This window comes from Cnephaeus nilssonii, assembly GCF_951640355.1.
Source record: "Cnephaeus nilssonii genome assembly, chromosome: 5".
Taxonomy (NCBI): Eukaryota; Metazoa; Chordata; class Mammalia; order Chiroptera; family Vespertilionidae; genus Cnephaeus; species Cnephaeus nilssonii.
In genome coordinates this window covers 88,285,420-88,301,961 of record NC_137076.1, presented here as the reverse complement: position 1 = coordinate 88,301,961, position 16,542 = coordinate 88,285,420, and the positions used below count along the sequence as shown (strand labels likewise).

At 55.6% G+C, this 16,542-nt stretch overlaps 1 protein-coding gene across 1 annotated transcript; it reads right to left on the bottom strand.

Annotated features, from left to right (window-relative positions):
* Positions 1-363: 363 nt before the first annotated feature.
* On the bottom strand, positions 364-15,536 carry CDX1 (caudal type homeobox 1; the record flags this gene model as incomplete). The annotated part of the gene is made up of 3 exons (XM_079770332.1): positions 364-582; positions 1,135-1,280; positions 15,098-15,536. The coding sequence occupies 3 exons, from the start codon at positions 15,534-15,536 to the stop codon at positions 364-366; spliced, it is 804 nt and encodes a 267-aa protein (XP_079626458.1).
* Positions 15,537-16,542: the final 1,006 nt, after the last annotated feature.

The following is a 16,542-nucleotide window of genomic DNA, read 5'->3' as shown; positions in this document are numbered from 1 at the left end:
CATCTCCTTTCTCCAGGCTCAGTCTAGTCCCTATAGCAGCCTTCTGCCCTTGAACCTACGGAGAAGGAGATAGGGATGGGGACTTATCTTGACTCCCTCACCCAGCCCTCTAGGGATTGAGACCTCCCACCCTGGGTTCCTTTATCCCCCTGAGGCCTAGGAAAGGAAAATGTCCTTATCCAAAGAGCTCACTGCACAGATTGGCCAAGGGCACACAGGGGCTGGGTGGGTGACTCGTCCAAGGTGACGCAGAAGGTCAGTGGCAGGGCTGGGACTCAGACCAGGCCTCCTGAGCCCCCACGGGAGCCACATTCCCAGCATCTGAGTTCCCCGGGCCCCCAGCCCACAAGGGTGGGCAGGGGGCTAAGGCAGATACTCCTCCTTGACAGGCATTGGGGAGGAGGCGCCCAGGAGGCTAGCGGAGCTGGGACACAGGCCCCCCAGGGGCGGCCCCGCTGCAGTGGGGGTGACTTCGTGGGCTGGCAGTGGTGGCTGTGGGGGCTGCTGCTGCTGCTGCTGCTGCTGTTTCTTCTTGTTCACTTTGCGCTCCTTTGCCCGCCGGTTTTGGAACCAGATCTTCACCTGTGGTTGGAGAACAGAGGTGGGTGGTGCGGAGACCCAGGGACAGTGAGAGGAAGAGAGGGAGGACAGCTGAGCTCTCACTTCTTAATGTGGCGTTTGTGGCCTCCCTCCAGCTCCCGCCACCCAGACCATTCGTGGAACCCGAACACATTTCCTTTCTAAAACATGCTCCCCGACTCTAATGACAAGCTTTCCTGTAGCCTTCTTCTTCCCCATCTCCCAAGGCCATACTCTGACACCCCTCCTCCAGGAAGCCCTCCTTGTTCTGCCTGTGACGACTCCCTTGTCTGGATTTAAACAGCACCGATCGTAGCCGGCTTTGGTCTATAGCTAATCAGATCCCCTATTTCCCTACTGGGAGTTAGGGATATTGGGTCTTGTTGAGGCAGGAGAGGTTTTGGCAGTAGCTCAGTTTTTGCTGTGCTGTGTGACCATGGCCAGAGGCTCAACCTCTCTGTTCTCCTCCTTTGACTGAGCTCCGTAATCTGCCTGACAGCCTGGAGGCCAGACTCCCAGTGCTGCTCCTGTGGCTGAGGTGGGGGTCCCACACACCTGCCGTTCGGTTAGCCCCAGGTTGGCAGCCAGCTCCGATTTCCGCCGGATGGTGATGTAACGGCTGTAGTGGAACTCCTTTTCCAGCTCCAGGCGCTGGTGGTCGGTGTAGACCACGCGGTACTTGTCCTTGGTCCGGGTCTTTCCTGGGAAGCAGAGGGGCCAGGAGGAGAGGTGAGTGCGGAGGGGCAGCCTGCGAAAGGCACAGGCAGGGCCCCCAGCCCTTAGAAGAAGGACCCTGAGGTGGGGAGGGAGGTACACCCCAGCCCTGGGGGTGACAATCATGCCCCCCAGGCTCAGGCTTGGAGACTTCCTGAGAGGCAAGCACTTTGGGGAGGTGCTAAGGCACAGAGAGGGAAAACAACTTTCTCGGGGTTACCCAGCAAGCTGCTGGTGGGGTTGGGTTTCAATCCTGGTCTCCTGACCCAGAGCCCTCCTCTGATCACCAGCTCCCCCAGCTTTAACCCAGCCGCTTGTGGACGTGGCTGCGTGACAGAAAATCCGGGAGCCTGTGGAAAGCAGCTTCCAGGGCATCCCTGGCCATGTGAGTCAGAAAGCCTGGGCGTACAATCTGCATTTTTAATATGTTCCCCAGGTGGTTCCATTGCAGGTGCCCAGACCACAGGTGTGAACACCAGTGAGATGGAGGGACAGTTGGCAGGCAAGGGCAGGTGGAGACTAATGATGGCAGCTGTTCGTTTCTCCTGTGCAGAGGAGAGCAGGGAAGAGCCACTGTAGGCAGGGCGGACGCTTGCCGGACTGTCCTGGGGTGTATGGCACCTCGATTTCTGTTGAATGTGGCTGCTGGTGACCCTTGAGGACCTAGACGTTACCTTAAGAAGCCCTAGCCCTGAACACCAAGCCCTGAGCTAGGGGTGGATAGGGGCTGGTCTTCCTGAAGCCATCCACCCTTCTGCCTGTGCCTGGGCACAGAGCAGGAATGACTGCTCAGCTCACAAATACTTACTGAGCCCCTGCTGTGAGACAGGCACTGGGGTACATCAGTAAAAGCAAAACGGAAAGATTTAGGGCTCCAGGCAGAGTGAACAGCACGTGCAAAGGCCCTGAGGCAGAAACATGCCTGACATCTGACACGTGTGAGAAACAGTGAGGCGTGGCTGGAATGCACTGAGGAAGGGGGGAGGGGTGGCAGCCCAGAGCCTTACAGGCCATTGAAAGGACTCCAGGTTTTCCTCTGTCTGGGATGGGAACCATTGCAGCGTCCTGCGCAGAGGAGACACGAGGTCTGAAGTACGTGTCAATAGCTGCTGCATGGAGAACAGATTGGCAAGAAGAAGCAGGAAGCACAGAGAGACCTGCAATAACCCAGGAGGGAGAAGGCGGTGGGTTGGCTTCTACATGGGGCTCAGCCTGGGGCCAGGAACTGGATTGGAGGGCTGACTGGGGTTAATGTCAGGGCTTATTTTGGGGCTGGGATCAGAGGTCTGTCTGGAGAGAATATTAAGAGTCATGCTTGGCCTGGCTGGTGTGGAGGCCTGACTAAACATGAGTTTTCTTTGTAAAAAGCTGAGCACATGGCTATAAATAGGAGGCACATGCAAGCACTTTCAGACCCACACATGCGTCCCACCAGGGCATGGTGGGTCTCTGAATCCCCATCAACCCCCTCCTGCCTCACCCAAGTGCCCCCACAACACCCTAGCCTTTGCCTCTGTCTGGGTCACAGCACCCCTGTCCTAACTACCCCGTACCCCGATCCAGCCCCCACCCCCTCCACCAAGCCCATGCAACTTGGCAGGGCAGCACTGGGCTCCTCAAGAGCCAAATGGTTTTGTGGAGAATGGGAGACAACAGATATTACTGGGCTCTTTTCCCTGGTTTCCTGCCAGAGCAGCGGAACCGCACTGGACGCTCCCACATCCACGGCCCTCAGCTCCCTGCCCGACGCAGCACGGGACAGCCTCGGCTGGCCGCCAGGCCTGGCCCAGGAAAGGGACAAGGGAGTGGCTGCTAAGGCTTTGGTCCAGATGGAGCCCCTCCTTGGCCTAGAAAATTCAACGCCAGCGCAAAATCAGTTCTGCCTAATGCCACCACCGCCGGAGCCCAGAGCTCTGCCTCCTCAGCCCACTGGGCTCGCCGGGCTAAACCCAGAGGGGTCATGGGAGTTTAGTCTCCTCCCGTTTTATAAATGAAGAGACCGCGGTTCAGGATGGTTATACAGCTGCCAGGGATCCAAGTAAGAGAGGCCTGGTGCGTCCTTCCAGTCCAGCCTCCCTGTGCAGTCAGGGTCACTGAAGGCCCTGGCAGTCGAACTCGCCCAAGACCACGTCCCGTGGCCTAGAGCTCTGGCTCTCCGTTCTCATTCACGACTCCCCGCCCACCATGTTTAGGGGCTGCAGAACTCGCCATGGAGCCCACCTAAGCATTGGCAGCAGCAGCTCAAACAGCAGACCACCCATTTACTTGTACTTCTGGGAAGGGAGGAGCCCGTCCATAGTGAAGGCAGACCCCTGAGAGCCCTGGGCTGCAGCCGGAGGGTCTAAAGGCTGGGGGCCTTGGAAATGCCCAGAAGACCCACAGCCTGAGGCTCCCTGCCCACCCAAACCTCAGCCTGAGATTCCAAGCAGTGGTTATACCGTTACCTGTCCCCCAAGACACCCAGCTCTCACTCCCATCCTTTCTCGTGAGCAAGCAGGGATCCATCACACCCATTTCATGGATGGGGGAAATTGAGGCTTAGAAAGGGGCCCTTGCTTAGGGCTATTCTGCCTGGTAGTGGTATGAACCCCGGGCTCAGGTGTCCCGGGCTCAGGTGTCCCGACCTCTAGCCCAGCTCTCCCCAGAGTCCAGGTTGGGGGGAGGGGGTGGGACCAGTGGGGAGGTAGGACTCTATCTGGATAATTAGTCCTCTCTGTTCTAGCACGGCTGCCAGTGAAGACGCAGCCCATGGACCTGGTCTTCCCCGTCCCCCTTCCCCCTCTGGGCCCGGGAGAGGGGCTGGTGGGCTCAGGAACCTACTGACCAACTTCTATTGATAGAGCTGCTCCAAGCACAGAGTTTCATTGCTAAGAAAATGGCTCTGCTAAAGAACAAAATGTTTGCTGTCACACCGTGTGGCCCAGGAGCCAGTGAGTCCCACAGGAGCCCAGCTTGGCGATGTGTAGCCTCATTGAGCATCGCATACCCCTTAGCCAATCATCCCACCTCCAGGAGCTGATCCCACAGAGAAATGTCCAAAGCTGTAGCTGTGTGAAGCGACATAAGACTAAAATCACTGTGCATGCTACAAGTAGGGAACATGTTAAATAAAAGATGGCACATCCATGGAGACGAGCTTTATGCAATCATTCGAAAGAGACTGTAAAGCTCCATCTGTACCAATATGGAGCAATGCCGGAGATATTTTGTTGAGTAAAAATAAAAGCAAGATATTGAATGTTGTGAATAATGTTACTGGTTTTGTGTAAAAATGGGGATACACACTCACATATACCCCATCACATGTTTGTGCACCCGTAGGGTTCTTTCTGAAAGAATGTACAAGAAGCCATTAGCAGGAGCTGCCTCTGGAGAGAGAACTGGGGAGCCCCAGGCAGGAGGGAGTTTCAGGGGTGCTTACATTTTTACCATGTGCAGATGTGAACTTGTGTTTTTAATGACAGGATCCCTGGGCTCCAGTCACAGCTCTGGGCCAGACCTCCCGAATGCCTGAAGCTACCCTTACTCCCTCCCCCCTCCTGTGAGCACCTGTGCCACCCTGAAGCCCAGGAGGGAGGGAGCAGGGAGGTGCGTGAGAGTGGCGGGGCGGGGAGAGGGCCCAGGATCAATGATTTACAGGCCGCTGGGATACTGGGGCTGAGGGGGAAGTCCAGGCTCCAGTAACAGGTGTCTGATGGGGGCCTCCGCGCCCAGCCACCTAATAAATAACCCTCTGGGCCAGATGCCAGTGTGAGTGGGCAGGGGGAGGGTGGGGGGAGCCCCCAGATCTTCAGGGGTGAGCATGGCAGGGAGAGCCTTGGGTAACTCACCCAACTGAGAGGCTCTCTCTCTCTCTGCCCTGGCTTTGGGACTTGAGGAATGGCCACCCATGTGCACCAGACTGCCGTGGAGGTCAAGTTCCCCATCCCCTCAGTATGCATGGCAGAGGCCCTGGGAGCTACAGGCTAATGGCACAAACGCCTGAGCAGCAGCCTCAGCACTGGCTCGGGAGCTTTTTAAAAAAATAATTTTATTGATTTTTTTACAGAGAGGAAGGGAGTGGGATAGAGAGTTAGAAACCTCGATCAGCTGCCTCCTGCACACCCCCTACTGGGGATGTACCCGCAACCAAGGTACATGCCCTTGACTGGAATCGAACCTGGGACCCTTGAGTCCGCAGGCCGACGCTCTATCCACTGAGCCAAACCGGTCAGGGCTTGGGAGCTTTTGAGAAAGCACAGATTCTAGCCCAGAAATTCAGACTCAGTGGGGTTGAAACAGGGCTCAGGGATTTGATAGTTGAAGAGCTCTCTGGTGACCCTGCCACGTGGTTGTGCCGTACAGCTTCTCACTGGCTGGGTGATCCACAACAGTCACCCCACCTCTCTGAGCCTTACTTTCTTTATCTATAAAATGGGGATAACTATTATTCTAGTAAGGGCCAACATGTCCACGGGTCAGGCAGTCTGTATACGCCTCTCAACAACCTATGAAGTTGTGCAACTTTTATCCCTATTTTATAGATGGGGAAACTGAGGCTCAGAGAAGTCCTCACATCTGGCAGGTGGGATTTAAACGCAGGTCTGGCCCTAGCTGGTTTGGCTCCGTGGATAGAGCGTCGGCCTGCAGACTGAAAGGTCCCAGGTTCGATTCTGGTCAAGGGCACATGCCCGGGTTGCAGGCTCGATCCCCAGTAGGGGGCGTCCAGGAGGCGGCTGATCAATGATTCTCTCTCATCACTGATGTTTCTATCTCTCTCTCCCTTCCTCTCTGAAGTCAATAAAAGTATATTTAAACGCAGGTCTGTCCAGCCTCAGAGCAGCACTAGCACCTACCACAAAGTGTAAGTTCTCCTGTAGCCACCCAACCGTGGTATGTCCAGGGGATCACTTGAGATGGATGGAGGGTGCCTAGCACAGTCCCTGGCATGCAATGGGTGTGTGGGGAAGGACAGATCGCATTCATTTCCAATAGTGGCAGGACAACCATATGGCAGGAATGTTGGGGAATGATTTGTGCAATGGGTGGTGTGTTAGACGAGACTGTTTATTTATAAGGTCCCTTCCAACTTGGAAACGCGAAGCTCCCAATGTTTGTTGATTCTCTGATTGTGTTTGTTATTGTTGCTGAAAGAATTCTAAGACCGATTTCCCTGTCTGAGAGTCTAGATGCAGAGCCTCCCCAGCTGGAGGACAGGGGGCAGGAGCCGTACAGCCTTCAGCGGGGCCTCCGCATCCAGCCTGGGCCAGGGGAGGACAGAGTCCAGACTCTGCCTCAAGGGCGGGTGGGGAGCGCCAGGAAAACCAAGTGGACTCTGGGTCAGCACTTCCTTTGCCCTCTTGTGGCCCTGAGGGATGACACTGCCAGCTCGGGCTCTCAGAGCCTGGGACACAAATCCAGCCCTGGACCCTCTGTCACCCCTCCCTGTGTGGTCCAGCCCTGGCTGTGCACCCAAATTCCCCCCACACACAGGAGGTCCACCCCAGATCTCCTGCATCTGGACCATCAGCTGGAGTCAGCAGGGCCTCGTCCCAGTTCTGTGTCATCTGTATGGCCTTGAGTAAGTCCCTTTCGCTCTCTGGGCCTCAGTTTCTCTTGTGCATCAGAAGAGGGTTGGGGTGTCAGCTTTGAGGGCCCTGTAGTTTGAGGGCTCTGTGCAGCTCTGAGCCCTTTCATAAGAACCAGACACCCCTCCTCCCCCGCCCACCCCTCATGGGCAGCACCCACAGGGAGGGCATAGCCTGCACATCCTCCGGCCAAGTGCCTCAGACACATGAGGGGCAGGAGGCACCTGTCTGTAGTGCTCGTCTGGGGAGGACAAAGAGAAAGGCAAGCTTTGGGACCTTGGGCAGGAGGGAGCTCGGGGAAGGGGGAAGGACGGGGTGGCTGTGGAATCCCACTGCCAGGAGTCCTCAAACTGGAGTGGGGAAGGAGAGCCGTACTTCACTGAAAGGGTGGGCAGTTTTCAGTGTACTGAGGAGGAGGAATTACAAATATGCTGCACATGCAAATAACTTTAATATGAAACACGTGAGGTGCTATCCAGATAACATATATAAGAGGGCTGCAAAGGTGGCAGGGTAGCCCTGAGTGGTGGCGCTTCTGCAGAGGCCCTGATCCTAGCAGCTTTGCCACTGTCCTGAGATTTGGGGAAGGCTCGCTACACGGGGGTGGGTGAGGGGGGGATGTGGCGGGGGGGGGGGGGGGTGGTCCCCAGACCTGGCCCCTGTCTGACCACCCTTAGCTGAAGGAGTTGACAAGTGGCTGAACCTCTCTGGGCTTCCTTCCCCCTGGGGAACAGATGGATGTGGAAGCAGTTTGTAAAGGGCAAAGAGCTGTGGAGACGGCAAGGAGACCTGAGCTATTTGTGGAAGCGGATGTCGGAGGCTCCCCTGGGAGAGGGAGGAATGCCGCCTGATGGGGAGCAGCAGGGCAAAGAACACGCTGGCCTGGGTGTGGGGAGATCTGGCTGGGCCACCGGCTGCACATGTGATGTTCGGTTTGGGCCTGTTTCCTCATCTGTGCTGCCAGGGGTGGGACCTCTGTGGTGGCCGCCCTGACCCGGCCAGTTCCATGATGGATAGACATGTCTCGTTGGCCATGAAGCTTTCTTTTGGGCTCTTGACTGGGTCCTTGTTCCTGCTCATTTGTGAGTCCCGGGATGCTCTATCACAGTTCCTCATTCAAGCCCCGGAGCAGGGGTGAGGCTGGTATGGGGTGGGGAGAAATGGCCGGGCCAGCCACACCAGGATCCTTGCAGCCTCGGGCAAGGTTCTCCTCCCCACTGTCACCCTCCTCCTCCCAGGCCACCTGTGTGTCACCCCTGCCCTATCTTCTTCCTGGAGGCCCACAGCCTGACTTGGCTCTGGGGGGCAGCGAGGAGGACAGAGCCTTCAGAGCCAGACAGACCCGATGGCTCTCACCCCGCCCAGCCACGGGCCAGCGGTGTGAACCCAGGCAAGTCACCGGACCTCTTTGAATCCCAGTTTACTCATCTGTGAAGTGGGGACATGAATTCCTCCCTATACACCGTGGTTGCAGAGATTAGATGTGACAATCTACTTAACAGGTAATTATTGAAAGCTAGCTGTGACGAGGAAGATAACGATGAAGAGCACTTCGAGACGGAAGAGGCCGGAGAGATTCCACGATGGAGAGTAAGGAGCCCATCTGGAGTGGATTAGCACCCTCGGGACTTTCCCGCACTGTCCCCTGTGACAGCTACTAGCCACACGTGGCTATTTTATACTTAAATTAATAAAACAGAATTGAAATTCAGGTCTTTGGTCATATCAGTCATATTTCAAGTGCTGGAAAGACACACGCAGCGAGTGGCTAGCATTCTGGGCAGCACAGATAGACAGCATGTTCGTCACACAGCAAGTTCTATCGGACAACCCTGCCCTTTTCTAGCTTATTTGTGACCTTGGCAAACCCCCTCCCCCGGTGCCTGGCCCCTCCTATGCTCCATGAGGGCAGGCACCATGCCACCTTGCTCGCCCAGTCCGGTAACAGTGGCTGGCACACTGGGAGGACTTGCTGGATCTCGTTGAATACAGAACACAAACCCGCTGACCTGGCCTTCCTGATCTAAGTCAACAGCCCCATCCTTCAGCCACGCAGGCCAAAAGCCTTGCTGGCACTCCCCCACTCCCCACATCCAATCCATCAGCTGGTCAGCTCAACCTCCAAAGGACACCTGTCTGTCCACCTGCACTGCTCCCACAGCCGTCCTCAAAGCCACTAACCTAATGCACACACGCGCTGTTCTGGGGTCAGAAACACCTGCATTTGAAAAAATGCTGAGCAGTCAATAGATGCTAGTTCATATTATTACTGTGGTAGATGCTTGGTATGTATTTGTTAAATAATTCATTCCCCTCTCTCACGGGGGGCGGGGGGGGGGCGGCACTGATTAAAAACAAACAAATGAAATAATTACAAACTGATTAGTATGAAGGAAAGCAAGCATAGAGCTGAGAGCTAGGTTCAGTGGCGGGAGGTGGGAGGCATACTTTGTTTAGTTTGGGTGAGGTCTCCGGGAGGAGGCAACATTTAAGCCAAGACTTGAAGGTTGAGAAGGAGGTTTCCATGTCACCGATGGGGACAAATATTCTAGGAAGGGAGAAGAGCATCTACAAAGGCCCCAAGGCAGAAGTAAGCAGAGTCAGGGGCAGACAGTGCCAGCTCCCTGAGGGGACCCTGTCTGCCTTGTTCTGGATGGAATCCCCAGCACCTAGAAGAATGTTGGGCACAGAAGAGACACTTGGAGAATATTATTGCCCACAGGCCGGCCTGCCTGAATGAATGAATGAATGAATGAATGAGGCACATAATGAGTCTGGAGAGGCTAGCAGAGCTGAGCCCTGGGATAAGGGGTTTGGATTTGATTTCAAGAGCAATGGGAAGTCACTGGAGGGTGTTGAGCCTGGAGCTGGAGGGTGTTGAGCCTGGAGCATCAGCCTGGGCTTTCTTTCACTAACACCTGCTCCCTCTCCGTCATGCGGAGGGATCTAGACGCCCCTTTACAAACGTAAGGGGTGAGTGTGGAAAGCGGGTTTAGCTTGTTAACACAATGATGGACCTGACTCCAGATGCAATTGTTTCCAAATCCCAGGAGCTCCCAGACAGACATCTGAGGGGTCAGCCCATTAAGATAACTTCCTCCTGACAAGCCAGACACCGCTGCTAACAAAGCCGTTTTGGACCTTCGGAAAGACTCCCTCGGCTCTCAGCAGCAGTATCTGCCAAAACGGGGGCGAGAAAACACTCGACCAAAAACAGCCTTCTGCCACCTCTAACTGGGTCATCCCCCTTCCCAGCTACATCTGAGAGACGAGGTGTCACATGGAGCTTCTGCCTTGAGAGCCAGTTTTAAACAGCTCGGCCCCTGCTGTGCCCACCCTCCCCCTCCAGCCTCCACCGCTCTTCCCTGACTGGCCTCCTTTTCCCCACCTGGGCTGGGACGCACGTGAAGGGGGCTTGGGCTCCTGTGCCCAGGGTGCTGCTTTATTTGATAGGTGCTCCTTAGGCTGCAGGGTCCGGGCTGGAACCCTGTGCTGCCAGTCTCAGCTGTGTGAGCTTGGCAAGCCACCTTACCCTCTCTGAGCCTCATTAACTTTATCTGTAAAATGAGGCTAATAATAGAACCTCACACCTCTTAGGGTTGTTATGAGGCTTAGGTGGAATCACCCAGGCAAAGTTCTTGGCACAGTGCCTGGCACACGGTAAGGACTCAGTCAAAACCACAGTTATCAGGTTTATCAATAGTTCCTACTATGGGCAAGGTATGGCGAGAAGGACGGAACTGATAAAGATAAATACAGTCGGTGGTAAATGTTGTTAATGCAAGGGCCTGATGAAGTGCCGGGAGGGGGAACCAAGGAGGGCTTACTGGAGGAGGTGACCTTGGAGAAGGAGCAGCATTTGAACAGGTGAAAATGTAGAAGAGGAAAGGGAGGGTAGTTCAGGTTGAGACACCTGCTAAGGACTAGAAGAGATGGTCAGAGGTACCGATGGTCACTGAGCACCTACTTTGCCAGGCTTGGGGATCTAGGTACCATTGCTTCAAGGTGCAATCCTATTGTTAACCTTATGTTACAGTGGGAGAATATGAAGCTCAGAGAAATGATCCAGATTAGCGTTCCCGATGCTAACACAGCTTCTAACAGAAATTCATTCACAGTTAAGGCCCAGATCTTAACTGTTGCAATTAAGCATCTCTTATCTAGACAAACCAGTGGGACAGTAGCTTCAATAGTGGGTTGGGGGCCAGTTCTCAAAAGGGCTTCAAATGCCACAAAAATGGGGCTGGATTTTATAGCAATGAAATGGCATAAAATGCAGTGGCGATTCCATAGCAGTGGGGAGCTATGCAATGCTCTTGAGCAGGGGGTGTGTCTGGAATAGGTAAATCTGTTAATGGTTTAGAAGACAGCTGGGGCGTCAGAGAGGCTGGAGTTGAGAGGCCAGTGTGGCTGTGGCAATGGGCCAAGGAGAGGGTCTGGAATGTGGTGGGGGAAGGAGTGGTTCATCCCTCCATGGGCCTCAGTTTCTCCATCTGAAAGCTGAAGGGGTTGGACCAAGATCTAAACCCTGTTGCAGCCGTCTCATCATCTGAGTGACCATCTCCCTGGTTGTGTGGGACCTCAGCCACCCTAACGGGTCATTAACCTGTGAAGCCCTGTTTATCGACAGAAGGCTGATTTAGAACACTCTTAATGAAAAGGCTGGTATGTATAGACGCAAAGGGGGAAAGCAAAAAACTAGAACCCCTTGTAGTCACTTCCTACCCTGGCCTCAATCAAGTGACAATAATCACTTGGAAATGTTTAATATTTTGATCGTGGAATGAAGGGCAACAGCCTCGCCCTTATCTCCCCCATTTTCACTGGCACCTCCTTAGAATAAAGCCAGGACTTAGTCCCAGCCTTCGCCATGCCAATTCCCAGGTGAGGATGCCACCTCACTGTCCCAGCAGGGAGAGAGGAGCAACCTTTGGCATGAGCTGCTCGCCTGGACAGTCATAGGTCCCATCTCCAGGGTCGGGACCTCAGAAATCTATGTCAAAGCCAAGATTTCACACTTGCCCTGTTCATTTATTCAACAATATGCATTGAGCACCTGCTAAATGCCATACACCGAGCTGGGTGTCTGGAATGTAGTGACAGGCCAAATAGACATGGCTCTAGACCTCATAGGTGTTTACCTTGGTGGGTGGGTAGGGGAACAGACCACACACAAACACACCAATAAGTGAATAAATTGCAGTCAGGGTTAGCGCTCTACAGGACACATGGTAAAGATTATTGGTGGGTATGGGGGGGGGGGGTGTCTTCCTTGAGAAATCATGGAGGACATCTCTGAGGAGGTGACCGTTAAGCTGAGACCTGAAGGGTGAGAAGTCCAGGAAAAGGTTTCTGGAAAGAAGGAATAACACATGCACAAGACCTGCAGTAGGACATGGCATATCTGAAAAGCTGAAGGAAGGCTGGAGTGGCTAGTTTGGTGGCCAAAGGGAGAGTGGCCGAGGATGAGGTCAGGAAGGCAGGAAGCTCTACAGTCTCAGAGCTCTCAGAAAGGAGTGAAGATTTTGCCCTAAAAATGATGGAAAACCTTTGGAAAATTTTTAACTGACTCATCCAACATCTATTCTAGTCCAACTTCCACTTGTGTGAAACTAGAACATTCCTTCCAGACTCTGGGCTTCAGTTCTCCATCTGTATGTCTGGTCTCTAAATGTCCAGTGCAGATATTGTGAAGGCGAGAGCCTCACGAGGGAGGGAAAATGGGCTGGCCAAGACGGTACCAGGAGGCATGGTGACCAGTGAACCACATTTGCAGGAAATCCAGCCGGGGGGCGGGGGTGGGTGGCATGCACTAACCTTCCCTCTGCCATTTGAGACAATAGCGTGGACACAGCAAACACCCTGAGAGAGCCTGTATCTTCCTTGCCCAGAAGGAAAAACTGAGGCCAAATAGGGGAGAGACTTGGCCTCTTTCCCAGGGAGGGTCTGTAACCCCACCCCAATTCTGCCTGAATCTCAGGAGCACTGGTCAAGAGCCAGCTGCCCCCTGGGCCCACGGGCAGCAGTGTCTAGCTTTCAGAAGGCCAAGGCTCTTGCCTCCTTGGCAGAATGGGTCCCACCTGACTCCTAGGGGCAGCCACTTTCCTCAGGAGCCCCCATGCCTCCCTTCGCCCTTTCGTCTCCGGTCTGGGAGTAAAGGGAGAGAGGTCTTTTGCCTTTAGGCAGAGTTACTCCTACGCCCTTTTTCTGCCTGAGAACAACAGTGTCCAAATGACTTTTGAGGTCAGAGGCTGAGTTGGGCTCTCGGCTCCTGTGCTGAGAGAAGAGGTGATTTACCTGACTGACATCACACGGCCTGCAAGCTCCCCCAGGCCTCTGACCCCCACTGGCCCACTCTCTCTGCCTCACACAGTGAGGGCCTCTCTGCAAGTCCCGCCCCTAGGGAACCTCCCCATCCATCTCCAATGCCACCCAATCAGCAGGAAGCAACAACTGGAATCGTGGAGCAGGAAATGCGGGCTTCCTTCTCCAAGGAAGGCACACAGAACTGCAGGACCCTAAGGGTGTGGCCCCACAACCCTCTCTCATATAATCTAATGCAAGGATCTCAACTGGGGTTTATGGATAAAGCTTCTGGGGCCCCTAGAACTCCTGAAATTGTCTACCGACTTAGGCAACAGTCTTTTCTAGAGCTAAGATTTGTACTTTCCATTAATTTTTCAAAGGGGTCCTTTGGTAACTCAAACAAAGATACGAGACCCTTCCTTTCCTGTCGATGGTAAAACTGAGACTCAGAAAGAGATGACAGATTTAAGAGAAGCTGTTTAGAGAATTAGCCCAGAGGCTTGGGGGTCAGTCTGCCAGGTTTCAAGTCCCAGCCTCACCATTTGCTGGTTATACAGCTTTGTGCAGGTATTTAACCTCTCTATGCCATCATTTCTCCATCTCAACACTGGGGGTGACAACAGTACCTACTATAACATAAGAATTAAATGAGTTAACACATGCAAGGTCTTGGGTCAGTGCCTGGTCCATTAGTAAGGGTTCTGTAAATGTTAGCTGTCATAACGTAGCCAAGGCCGCTGAAACAAGGGGCAAAGCTGGGCCATAAGTCCCAGTCCTCTGAGGCCTCTGGGGGCACTTAGGAGGTTATGTGTCCCTGAGCCTCCCAAGAAGGTGGTCTGATTGCAGCCAGACCTGTAGCTACTGACCAAGCCTTCCCCAGCATCTGCCCCCTGGGTGAGCTGGGCATGTGTGGAGACATGGGGGTGAAGAGAGAGGAGGTGGGGAAGTCCCAGGCTCCCTCCCAGCTGGGGGAAGGGGAGGAGGGGCTGGACATCAAAGGGTGGGCAGGCCAACTTCCCGCCCACCAGGCCAGGTGGCCTTTGTCAGGACAGGCCCGACACAGTCAGGACAATGGGGTATCGTGTTCACTTTCCGGCCAACAGGAGTCACTACCGAGCCAAGGCGCAGCCTGTTACATGACAAAGGGGGGACCTATAAAGGAGGTCAGGCCGCCCCTCATTAAAGCTGGGCCTTTGTCCTGCCCCCTCCCCTGCCTTTGAAGAGGGTGGATCAGAGAGGCCTGCCTGGGGGCAGGAGGTTCACAGGCTCAGGAGCCAAACAGCAGCCACCTTCCCAACTGCTCCTGCTTTCCCCTCCCCCAGGGTCAAGAGTTCAGGAAGGACCCTGGGATGGGAAGGTAGGGAGCCCCCCCCAAGCGCCAATCTAACCAAAGAGACTCTTTTTCAGTCCAGATGATATGATCCACTGATCTCTTCACTGTGGGCGGTGGATTGGGACCGGGAAAGGAAAGTGCCCTGACCGCATCCATACAATCAGGGCACCTTCCCTTCTGGGGTGGTTGTGCAGCCTCCGCTTGGGGTTGGGATGGGGGTAGAAGAAACCGGTGAGGACCAGGGCCGGTGTGGCTAAAAGAGCCCTGGGATAAAAGTCTGGGGCCGCGTTCTGGTTCCAGCCGTGCCAGTACCCACACTGCAGGTCTCTCTACTCCTCAGAGCTCAGTTTCCCTACCTAGACAGACAGACAGACAGGCTGTGCTTCCGCAGGCTGGGATTCGGAAGGGGAAGCTGAGAGCGCAGTCCCCAGGGCCAGAGTGGTGGGAGGCTGCACTCCAGGGACCCAAGCAGGGACAGAGCAGAGGTCAGCTGGGGGCAGACGGGGGTCAGACAGGGGGCAGCCGGGCCTCGCCCTAGCACCTGCCGGTGCCCAGGGGAACCGGAGGAGGCACACGGCCAGGGAGGGGGGGTCCTTACCGCTGCCACCGCTGCCTCCGGCCGCCACGCTGCGCCGCATCCACTCGTAGGGAGTCCGCCTTTGCGCTCCGGGCGAGGACGGTGCGCCCGGGCCGCCCAGGGGCTGCGCCAGGAGGCCCGGGCCAGGTCCAGGGGGCGCGGGCACCGCGCTAAAGTCCGGAGGGGCCCCGAATGCCAGCGGGACTGGGCTGGCAGCCGGGGCCGCGGGGCCCGGGCCATAGGCGGCGGCCCAGTCGTCCTTGGGCACCGAAAAGGGCGCGCTCCAGGCCGCAGGAGGCGCGGGGGCCGGCTCCACAGGAGAGTAGCCGGTGAAGTCGGGGTACTGCGGGGGCCCCGGGGGTGGGGGCCCGTAGGCTTGCGGGCCCAGGCCGAGACTCGGGGGCCTGGCGGGGCCGGGGTACACGGGAGAGTCCTTGTCCAGCACATAGCCCACGTACATGGTGGCCGCAGGGACCCCCGCGCATGCTGGGCCCGGGAGCCGCCGCTGCGGGCCGCCCCGGCGAGCACAGCTCACCTGAACTCGCCGCCCGCGGCCGGCGCCCCACCCAGCCTTTTATAGCCCCGGGCCCGCGGCCCCAGCTGAGGCGGGTTTGCATTTCAAAGCGGGGGGAGCCTCAGGGCCGCGAATCAAAGGGGGAAACCCGTCGGGGGCGGGGGGTTCAAAAGGAGACAAATTGCCACCCCAAGTGGGAGGTGGACGGGCCGGGGCCTGAAGAGGTGGGGACGCGGAGGCGCCTCCCGGGCCCGCGTCGAGGCGCGCGAAGCGTCGGAGCCTCCGGAGAGGTCGGCGGCCTAGCGGCTGGCCTGGCACCTCCATCTCCCCGCGGAGGAAAGGCATCCGGGGCTGCACGGGGGCTCCCGGCCAGGGTCACACAGCCACCGGGCCTGCGGCACACTCCGCAGCGACCAGCTCCAGGGGAGGGCGCAACCTGACTTCAAACAGGGTTCCTGTCTGGAAGGTAGAGGAATTCTTAATCTTTTGGGGGCAGGGGTCACGACCCTTCAGAGTCTCCGATGAAAGCTGTGGATGTTTTTACCGGGGAAAATGCACATATGCACATACACAAGTTCTTTCAAGAGGTGGGGCAGGGGCATCTTCGGGAGGGACATTCTAAGGAACTTCTCACAATTCTCTTGGCGATCCCCTGCCCCCTCTATTTTAATGAGAGGTCACACAAACGTAGAATTGTATAGTGAATCGCTGTATACCCGTCACCCAGCTTCAGCCATTATCAAGATTCCTTTCACCTCCTCCCCTCCTTTTTTTTGCTAAAGTATTTTAAAACAAATTTTAAACAGCCTGTCATTTTACCCCCACATACTTCCGCCTGCAGCACGTGGGCATTTTCTTACATAATTTGCCATTGTCACATCTAATAAAATTAACACAAATTCCTGGGTATTACCTAGCACCCACCACTCCAAGACTGGCAAGCATTTCACTG